The sequence below is a fragment of the Bison bison genome, unplaced genomic scaffold (genome assembly GCF_000754665.1).
Source record: "Bison bison bison isolate TAMUID 2011002044 unplaced genomic scaffold, Bison_UMD1.0 scf7180017864181, whole genome shotgun sequence".
In the NCBI taxonomy this organism is placed as follows: domain Eukaryota; kingdom Metazoa; phylum Chordata; class Mammalia; order Artiodactyla; family Bovidae; genus Bison; species Bison bison.
The window spans coordinates 9,051,476-9,061,595 of NW_011494753.1; the positions used below are offsets into that span (position 1 = coordinate 9,051,476).

General features: G+C 58.3%; 1 protein-coding gene across 1 annotated transcript in view; it reads left to right on the forward strand.

Moving 5' to 3' along the window:
- The first annotated feature begins 50 nt into the window (after positions 1–50).
- SEMA7A (semaphorin 7A, GPI membrane anchor (John Milton Hagen blood group)) overlaps positions 51–10,120 on the forward strand; it is a 24,394-nt gene continuing 14,324 nt past the window's right edge. Inside the window, exon 1 of the mRNA XM_010843361.1 lies at positions 51–279. Coding sequence (XP_010841663.1) covers positions 108–279 — 172 coding nt within the window. The 5' untranslated portion in view covers positions 51–107. The remainder of the gene's footprint in view (positions 280–10,120) is intronic.

Sequence of the window (10,120 nt, forward strand, 5' to 3'; positions counted from 1 at the left end):
GGGCGGGGTGGGGTCAGGCGTTTGACTCCGCCTTCTCGCACTGGCTTCAGCTCTCGCTCGGGCGCTGGCTCAGTCTGGCTGCTCTCCGCCGTCGCTCCGCTCCGGGGATGACACCGCCTCCGTCCAGATGCACCGCCCTCGGCGCCCCGCGAGCCCGCGTTTCCCGCCCCCTGGCTCGGTCCAGGTCCCCGCTGTGGCTGCTGCTGCAGCTGGTCTGGACGGCCGCTGCCTCCCAAGGCCACTCGAAGAGCGGACCCCGCATCTCCGCTGTCTGGAAAGGTAGGTGGCGCCGCTTGAGCTGCGGGCGCGGGATCCAGTGCCGCGCGGGGCGGGTGCGGAGTGTGCGGCACCGGAGGGAGTGCGTGCGCGCGGCTCTGTGGGTCCCGGGCTGTCCCCGCCGGTAGCGTGTGGGTCCGGGTGAGTGTGTGAATGTGCGCGCGGCCACACCGGAGCTGGCTGTAACGCTGCGGCGAGCGAGCGGCGGGGCCGGAGCCCAGCTAAGTCGCTCCAAGTCCGCCCGCAGCCGGGAGCTGCAGCGGCCGGGTGCAGGGGGACGAGAGGGCCCTCTTCTCGGCCCTAGGCACTTCCAGTCCTCCAGCGCCCGGGCCTCTGTGCGGGGGATCCTTTCTCCCGCCGGGCCCCCACCCGGCTCTGTCTTCCAGAGCTGCGGGCTCTAGCTGCGTGCGGGGGAGCCAGTGGGGCCGGCAAGGGGGCGCGGACCCTTTGCCGCCGCCGCTGCGCTCGGGCTGCGGGAACAAAGACCCCGCTGCCCTGCCCCCGCCCCCCGCCCCGGCCCCAAGCGCGGGCCGGGTAAAGGGGTGGGCACCCTGTGGAGAGCCCGGACGAGGTGCGGTGCGGAGGCTTTGGGCACCCGGGCGCTGCCTCTGCAGTGCTGGGACCAGCCGCTCCCCCCTTGTCCGCACGTGGCAGTTGTCACAGGGCTCGGCGCCAGCGTGGGGGCAGTGCCCGATGGGTGGGGCGCGGCCATTGGGACCCCCAGGTAGAGGATCTGGAGGAGGAGTGCAGCTTTTAGGCCCTCCTGGTTATGTGAACTTGGGGGACCGGAGTCTCCCCCAGTGGCGCCTCAGTTTAGACCACTGTACGTGGGTCGGAAAACCAGCTGGGTGGTTTGAGGGGTTTTCTGCCTCGAGGGGCTGAGCTCCCCTCCTCTGCAATGCACAAAAATGCTTCCCCACCCCCCTACCACTGGGCTCTGTCCCCATGTTCGGCGTCGGCGCGGCCCCCTGCGGTGGTGGTGGACTGGCAGTGGGGGTTGGGGGGCTGGTAGATTTGGCCCCTCCGGGAGCTCTTTGATGCCTGAGGCGGTTTGCAGGGATTGCCAGAGCCTGAGCATTATCTGGGGCAGGTATTCTTAGCAGAGAGAGAGAGAAAAAAGAAAAACCTACTCCAAAAGCAAGTGGCCTGAACTGCTGCTGCAGTGGATGGAATGTGACTCGCCCAAGGTCACTGTGCATTGTGTGAGCTCACATTGCAGAAAGGGGGCTCTGATCTGGCAGGGACCAGAGCCTGTTCTGAGTTAGGAAGTGGAGAAAGATTTAGGCCGTTTCTTGGCCATGAAGTGGGTACTCTGGGGGCCAGCTCTGCTACCCAGACAAAGATATTCCTGGTGCAAGTGGAGTGGGGCATCTGGACCCCTGACTGTCCACTTAAGGTGGACACCAACATGCCCCTCAGTCATACCAGCTCCATCCTGGGCTCTCTCTTCCTTCTCAGCATCCTTGTCTTTCCTCAGTCTGCTTAGCTGTCTTGGACAGCACGGCATTTGTGCGCTTTGAAGGGGATGATGGCCACGTGTGAGTGTTCTAAAATCTCCCCCTGCCAGAGTGTTCTGAAATCTCCCCTTGTGCCAAACCCCTTGCCTTTGGTTCGCTTTTGCCCATCCCCCAGTCTTCCCAAGATACCCTTTCACACACATACTTAATGCACACCCACCTTTTAGCACTTAATGCTGCCTTCCCTTCTCATCGGGCACTTAGTTCCCACCCTGAGGCTATTTAAAACTGATTTCTGTCCTCTTACCCACTTTCCAAAGTGCTCTCTCCGCTGCATGCAGTTCACTATTGTAGCCACAATGGCCATGCCCTCTTTTGGGTAATGCACTGTTGACCCCCAACTTGGGTCTGCCAGCCCCTCACCTTTCATGGCCAAGGGCAATCTGTGGTCTTCTTCGCTGGTGCCAGGCACCCCACAGGCCAGACAAACCCTGCCATCCACCTGTCCCCCAGGACCACCAGCTGGTAATGGTATGCCTAGCTGACAGCTGCCTCCTATTTCCCATGGAGTGACACATGGCAGTAGGACAGGAATGGGCTTGGGCAGGGCGAACCCAGGAGTAGGGTGAGAGGAGGACCCTCCCAGCCTTGCTGGACGCCTAGGTCCCTGTATGCCAGTGGGGTGAAGGAAGGGGACGGCGGCCTCCAGGAATGACTAGACCAAGGATAATGGTGGTTCTGGAGCTGCTTTTCCGTGAGGCCTAAACTGGGGTTTTAATTATAAGCCAGGACAAGTGTGAGGACTGGAATGAATATAGAGGGATCTTTCTCTGTCATTTATTTTCTGCCACTTGAACCTCCAAGTCCTAGGGGATGATTAGATAAGGGAGTTCTGGGAAGGTCCCGGCCAGCTCTTGTCAGGGGGGTTGATGCCTCTCCAGTCTGATAAAGGTTGGCCCAGAGCAGCTCTGGACAGAGCAAGGGATGTGCTAGTACTGACCTGCCAGTTGCCCTTGAGCTCTGTACTTGTCTCTGACCCTCAGAGCTTGTCAGGGCTCTGGAGTTTTTCCCCCTAGAGCTGTCACTGAGACAGGGGCCAGTCAAGGGTGTGACTTTGAGGACCTGACCTCCCTGCAGCAGGAGCTGGTGGGGAGTGGTTTGCAGGTGAAGGCAGGAGGTGGGCATGCTTGTGTACCCCTCTCCTATTCCATCCCTGGTTGAAGGAGATGGAGAAGACCCAGAAGACCCTGATCTCCAAGGTCAGAGGTGAGCCAGCTTGTCCACAGCAAGAAACAGAGCGCAGTCTCCACTTATCCAGCTGGTTCTGCCATCTCCCTTGTCCAGTTAAAAAACAGGATGTTATTGTTGACTTGGCAGCTGCTGGGGGAGCCATTATGGGGCCACTCCCCAGGGTGGGGGGTTGTTTGTCACCTCCTTTAGGGGATGAGGTCACAGCTGGGGCTCCCCAAGCATCACCATTTCCAGTGGAAATCCTTGCCCCCTTGGGGACTCAGATGTATTCATCACCTTCAAGGTGAACTCCCCTTGCAGAACAGGGCTGGGGTAGGGGGGACAAGTCCCAGGAGGAAGGGGAGTTTCTAAGCTGGGAGAAATGCTTGGTGATGTCACCGGGAGTTTCCTGCTAGCTCTGTGGTCCCCCTTTCTTGAATAATGAAGATTCTAAGAGTAGGCTGGGATGTAAGAGATCTGGCACTGGCCCAAGATGACCATGATGAGGGAGAAAGAGATGGGAAGTTGGAAGCCTGGTTTTGGACCCAGCTCTGATGATTTTCTGTGTGTCTCTGGGCAAGTGCTTGACTTTTTCTGAGCCTCAGTTTCCTCAAATTTCCAAAGCAGGTATTGTTTAGTCGCTAAATCGTGTCTGACTCTTTAGCGACCCTGTGATCTGTAACCCGCCAGGCTGCTCTGTCCGTGGGATTTCCCAAGCAAGAATACTGGAGTGGGTTGCCGTACCCTCCTCCAGGGGATCTTCCATGACTCAGGGATTGAACCTGCATCTCCTGCATTGCAGGTGGATTCTTTACCGCTGAGCCATCAGGGAAGCCCAAAGCAGATGTAGGAAGGAGCTGGTGGTTCAGTGATAAAAGAATCCACCTGCAATGCAGGAGATGAAGGTTCAATCCCTGGGTCATGGAAGATCTCCTGGGGGAGGGCATGGCAACCCACCCAATACTCTTGGCTGGAAAATCCCATGGCAGAGAGCCTGGCGGGCTACAGTCCATAGAGTTGCAAAGAGTTGGATATGACTGAAGCGACTGAGCACATCCTTGTCAGAACACTAATCCCTTGCCTTTCTGGGGCAGGTGGAGGCTGTAGTGGTTTCTTCAAACCCAAGCAGTGAGGAGAAACCAAAACCTGGGAAGTCAGGGGAACTCCTTTAGTTTTCTGTTCTTTCCTATCATTTTCTCTCATAAGTTGATGGCTGATCAGCTGGAGGAAATGGCTCATTTGGTTTGTAACTCCTGGGGTGAGCATAGTAATTCAGTATTTTTGGCATTTATCATTTGCTGGGGCCAACCTTGTGCTGGTCCTGGGCCTAGGGAACCAGGGATGAGAAACTAGATGAGTGCATAGGCTTCTCTGTGTAGATGAGGAGACAAATAGGCAAGTCAAGCTGCAGTTACAATGCAGCGTGTCAGGGCCTGTCACAGAGGGCAGCTGTGGGGGTCAAGGAGGTACCTAATCCAGTCTGCACAATCAGAGAAGGCTTCCTGGAAGAGGTGATAGCTCAGGATGGTACGTGGAATAGGAGCCAGCTTGAGAGGGGAGGGACAGGAGGAAGTACCCAGGTATGACAGGATTTCAGACCCCAGAACTTGCAACTAGGATGAAGGAGAGGCAAGGAGCTGTGTGGAGGAACATTGAGTCAGCCTGGCCTAGGGGCTCCAGGAGGGTTTCTTGTAGGAGGGGGATGTCTGAGCTAGGCCATTTGGCCTTCCACAGCTAGCCCAGCAGTAGGAAGAAAGGACCATGGTGGGCAGAGAAGACCTCCCTGTGTCGTAGCTCCCTGATGGGAAGCTGGGGCAGGGTCCAGGGACCCCAGAGCTTTCCTGCTGGCTCCTGACCACAGGTGCTTTCCAGGTGAGGAGGCCCAGTCCTCAGCAGAGATGCTTCACGGGCTGAGGGGCTCGCCCAGCGTCAGCCAGGCCCTGCTGGTGTGGGAGGTGCAGATGGCCTTCCTCTGCCCAGCTTCCACTTCCAGGAACCTTCACCTCCTTCTCGGGGGTGGATCACTACCCAGGCTGGGCGCGTGGGAGAAGCAGGGAGAGCAGGACGCCCTTCTTTGAGGAAGGCTGGGTCAGGACCCCTGATGTGCAGGTGGGAAGCTGAGGCTCAGCCTCCGGGGTGGGACCCAGTGGCCCTCAAGGGGCAGTGGTAGAGTGGGTGGCCCCCGAGTTTTCAGAGCAGACCCCAGCTGACGTCCTATCCTCCACCCCCGGTGCCACTGCCGGGCAGTCTAGCTGTCACAAGGGGCTGACAGCACTTCCTCTGCTCTAGTTGACAGCTCTGGTTCCTCCTTTCTTGGTTTCCTTTTTTGGCCAGTCCTGGCTGCCCCGGAAGCCACCTCTCTCCAAGGGTGGGGGAGGAAGGGGGTCCTCCTGGAGCAGGGACTGTGGTCCCCAGATGTCAGAGGACTTGGGCTTCTCCCTTTCCTAGCCAGCCCAGGCTGTGAGGGACTGTTTCATCCATCCCTTTCTTGTTCCCGATGGTCAGTCAGCCTCCAAGCCCTTTATTGCACCCCAACCCCACCTTGGCCACAGATCTTCCCTCAGCATTCCCCACTCCCCATGCTCTCCTGCCTCAAGGCCATTGCCCTGCTGCTTGTTGCCCTGCTGGTCATTCCTCCAAGCTCCCAACTCAACCCCCTCCTTCTTTCTGTTGGTTCGATCTCACTTCCTCCAAGGAGCCTTCTTGGATGACTAACTCATGCAGCCTGATGTCAGAAAACAAACGTCAGAGGTCAACTGGGCTAACCACTCATTCCACAGATGGGGAAACTGAGGCCAGAGAAGCCAGGACTGGCCCAGCATCACCCAGTGAGATGGGCAGAGCCGGGACCAGGGCAGTGTCTTCCTCCCAAGACTGTCCTTGGCCTCAGCTCTTGGCCTCCTTCCACTTGTCTGTCTGTCTTCATGCTATGGCTCCGCAACCCCATTTCCAGTTCAGCTGGACCCAGACTCTCCCTGCCCCAGGGCTATCTGCTCCTGGGAGCCTTAGCAGCTTGACCTCCTCCCTTCAGGACCTTGGATTTGGGCCAGCTCCACGCACTCTTCTGGTCTTTTCCTCGGGGCAGCTGGGCCTCAGGTCCTGGGAGCAGGTTGATCTGTGTCACGGTATGGACTAATCGGGGTTTAACCGTCACGGCAGCCGGGGATTAGGCTGAGGCTGCCGCATGTCCGCACCCCTTCTGTCAGTCAGGGGTGGGGCTCTAACCCAGCACCCCTGGGGGCGGCCTGCACGAAGGGGGGCAGCTAGTCCCTGCTCTGTGCCTAGGTCTGTGTTCCGTCTCTTTTCCGGTGAGGGCAGAGGAGAGGTTCTGGGTTTGTCCTTGGAGGGCCTGCTGGTACCTGGAGAGGTGGGCCTGCAGCCTGTGACTAGAGAGGGCACCTGGGGAGGTCAGGAGCCTGGTGCAGCCAAGGACTGGGACAGGAAGTGAGAGCAGGAAGGGTCAGTGTGGGGTGGTGCAACCAGGGACGACTGCCTGGTGGAGGAGGAAGAGCCAGGCTAGACAGAGAAGCAGGGATGTGGAGTGGAGCAGAATGTGGCATAGATTGCTGCTTGTATCCTTGTCTTCTGGGCCCGGGGCTCTTTGCCAGCCTAGTGAGGGAGTAAGGTACCCTGTCGATGGCCCAGGAGCCTGTCCTAAGGTGTCTCCAAGTCTGACCTTGGGGTTTGGCCTACCCTAGTCCTGCTGCTTTTTAACGTCCTCAGCTGCCCACACTTGCCCGTCCTGACCTTGGATTGGCCCCGGGGACTGGGCTTCACCTTCAGGACCCCACAGTCCAGGTGAAATTCCACCAAACAGTGTGATCTGAGAGAAGATGGTGTGTGCCAGATGGTGTATAGCACAAGGTCAGAGGCAGGACGGAACTGTGAGGCCTGGAGCAGTCTGGGACACTTCCTGAAGCCAGCGGGCGGGAGACGGGGATTGAGGCTAGATCTTCAAGCCCAGGTAAGACCGTGAGCACAGGGAGAAGGGGAAAGGCGGTCAGGAAGGGAGAGCACAAGCGAAGGGATAGAAGTGGGAGGCGGAGAGGAGCAGAGACGGGTGGGCCTTGACTGCCCAGCAGAGGAGTTGGGCCCTGCCGCAGCAGGCAGTTGGGACCCGTGGTGGGTTCTTGAGTTGGGAGGTAGAAGCAGTGTTTTGTTTTGTTTTGTTTTTTTAACCAGTGCAGTTTGGGCGGGAGCCTGGCTGGTTGGATGGTAAAGAAGGGTCTCTGAGCACACCCTCCCTTCGCTATAGCCTGCCCACACTGCACTGTGCTATTCTGGGCAGAGATCATGGGATGCTTGTGTACTGGTCAGCATGCAGTGCGGCACACACGCCCAGGTCCCTAGTCCCTGCCTCCCTCAGGCCTGCACACCCACGCTCGCTTACACACACTCTCTTTAGGGCATCGTGGAGAGAGGTCAGGCATTCATCGGGCAAGTAGCCTCTGACCCGGTTCCACCCTCTCTGGTCCTCAGTCTCCTCATTTGTATGAGAGAGGCTGACCTAGAAACTTCCAAGGGCTCACCTATGGAGCCCAGTGTTATAAACACAGATTTCAGACTCAGTCTGCCTGAGTGTCAGCCTCCACACCACCAGTGAGCTGGGTGATCTTGGGCAAGTTATTCAACTTCTCTGTGTCTGGCTGCCCTCATCTGTAGAACGTACAGGGCATAATAAAAGAAACTGCCTTCGAAGAGGTCAGTGATGATTGAATGAGTTAATACATCTGACACTCGAGTACTGCCCGGCACTTAGTAAATTTTGTGAAACAGTTAGGTGGGGGTATCATTGTTGTCTGTGTCATCTCCCCCTTTGGCATTTCTGATTGCTGATGAATGCAGCCCTGGCAGCCTGGCCCCTGCCAGCTCTCCCTAACTGCCCATGCTGGCTGGCTGCCCTTGCTCTCTGACCCCTCCCTCCTTCCCCTCTGGCCCAGGCTTAGGCTGAGCTAAGGAACCTTCTGTTTCTCAAGGCCCCCTGTCCTGCCTGCCTCCTCCCATTTGGGGTGGTTTAGCCATCCTTTGCCCTCTCCCTGATCCCTACTCTGGCCCTGGGCCCAAGGGCAGGCCCAGGGCCTCTGCCTATCTTCTCCTTTGAAAGAGCCACCACCTGACTTCAGCTTCACTCTGGGGCTTTTAGAACCTGTTGAGCTGAAGAACCGGTGGAATCCAGGCAGAATCTGGACAGGACGTGGCTTCCCGCCTTCCCTGGGCTTGGAGCCTCCTCCCCTGTCTGGCTGGGCCAATGTGCTAGCCTTCCCTGAGCCCCCAAATCTATCTTGGTTCAGCCCTGCCCCCAGCACACACTCAGTGTATTCTCCACACTGCTCCTTACCTTCAAGTCTTTGCCCGAGCTGGTCTCTCCAGCAGGCCAAGCCTTCTGGTCCTTCGAGAACAGTGGTGCAGTGCAGAGAGCACACGGCCCTTGGTGGCGTGGAAGGCCCTTAGTTTTCCTGTCTGTAAAATGGGCATGCAGGTGCTCTCCTGCCTTCTTTGCAGGGTGATTGGGGGGATTTGGTGAGCTAGTTGGTGGAGGTAGATGAGGATGTGGTTTCATTGCTGCCTGCGCCTTCAGAAAGCCGTCTCTGACTTATCCAGTACTCACAACCCCACGCTTTCCCCCAAATGCCCCCAAGCTTAACCCCGAGTGTTTTGTTCCAAGAGTCACTGCTGCTGCTGCTGCTGCTAAGTCACGGTGGGTCATAAAGCCTAGACCTTAGCGAGTACCAGCCCCTCCAATCCACTGAGGAGGAAGCCACACTCAGGAAGGCCCAGTCCCTGGTCAGGTCACGGCCACCCAGCCACCTGGCTGCCACAGGGAGCACAGAGAGAACCTGGGCTGAGTCCGTACGTGAGGTATGCTTCCCTGCCACCCACGGCTGACCTTGGTGGGTGGGAAGACCCTCCCCTGTGGCTCAGCACACAACTCACTGTTCCCATGGTTGATAAAGTGAGGCACCCCTCCCATGACCCTGAGTACCGCCTCAGGGGTGCCACCTGCCCCAGCACACCAACTCTGTGGCAGCTGTCTGGAGCCCTGCCTTGCTGAGTGTCGGCAGCACCCCAACAGCACAACCCTTCCTTAGCACAGGCCCATGCCATCCCATAAACTGGGCTTCTGGATACAAGGAGTGGCTTCCCGGGCCCTCTTCCCTGCCACTCTGCGAGAGGCAACGATGATGAGACATTTGTTCCTTTGCCCCTCACCTCTTTCAGTGGAAAGGTTTCTGTCATTCAGAGTCCTACCTGAAAGGATGGTGGGTGGGCGATCCCTCTAGTTACCAGGTCAGTGACTTTTCCCTTGGCCAGCAAGGGAATGTTGGGTAGAGAGCAGGAGATGACACAGGGCGGCTGAGAGAAGGGGATGGACGGCTTTTGAAGATCAGGATGCTCTCACGAAGTCCAGGCTGTGGTCCTGGGCTGGAGCAGGGCGATGAGCTCCGGAAACCTGAGCGGCTGCCTGGCCCTGCTCTGTCCCCCTTGTTCTGTGTCCTGGGCCAGTGGCACCGTCTCTCTGGCCCCCGGGCCCCTCAGCTCAGCCACTGTTCCCTTCCCTTCTCCTTGACCTGTGGGCTTCCACAGGATGGCGAGCCTGAGGGCTAATTCCTGGGCCCTGTGTGGGCCTTCCCTCTTCTTCCTCTGGCGAGGGTATGAGGTGGGTCTGGTGATCCAGGGTGGGGCCCGACTATGGGAGGAGGCTCCTGACAGCTGTGGTTGGGCCTCCAGTCGGAGGGTGGACTGGCTCCTGCCCTGTGCCCGGGCCTCCCTGGCTGCCTGCTGAAGGCACTCCCTGCTGTATACTGCATTCCTACCATTCTCGGAGCCCGCCCCATGCCTTCTCTCAAAGGGCTCCTTGAGGTTAGCATTCAAGGCCTGTTGGGTCAGTAGGTCAGCTTGGAAGGCTGTCCTTGTCCAGACCGACTGTGGGCCCTTCCCCTGTTGCTCCTCCCTTCGCAGATAATGCCACTGCCCCCCGTCCTAGCGACCACTCCCCCTCCCCTGAGCAGCCCTCTTTCACGGGCAGTGAGGATGCGGGGATGGTGAGGACCAGAGGGTGACAGCACCCAGGGCTGATGAGGAAGAATGATGCTCCAGCAGGCAGCCCCGCTTTAGGAAAACCCCCTCCACAGAAGGTCACACTTGTCCCAGACAGT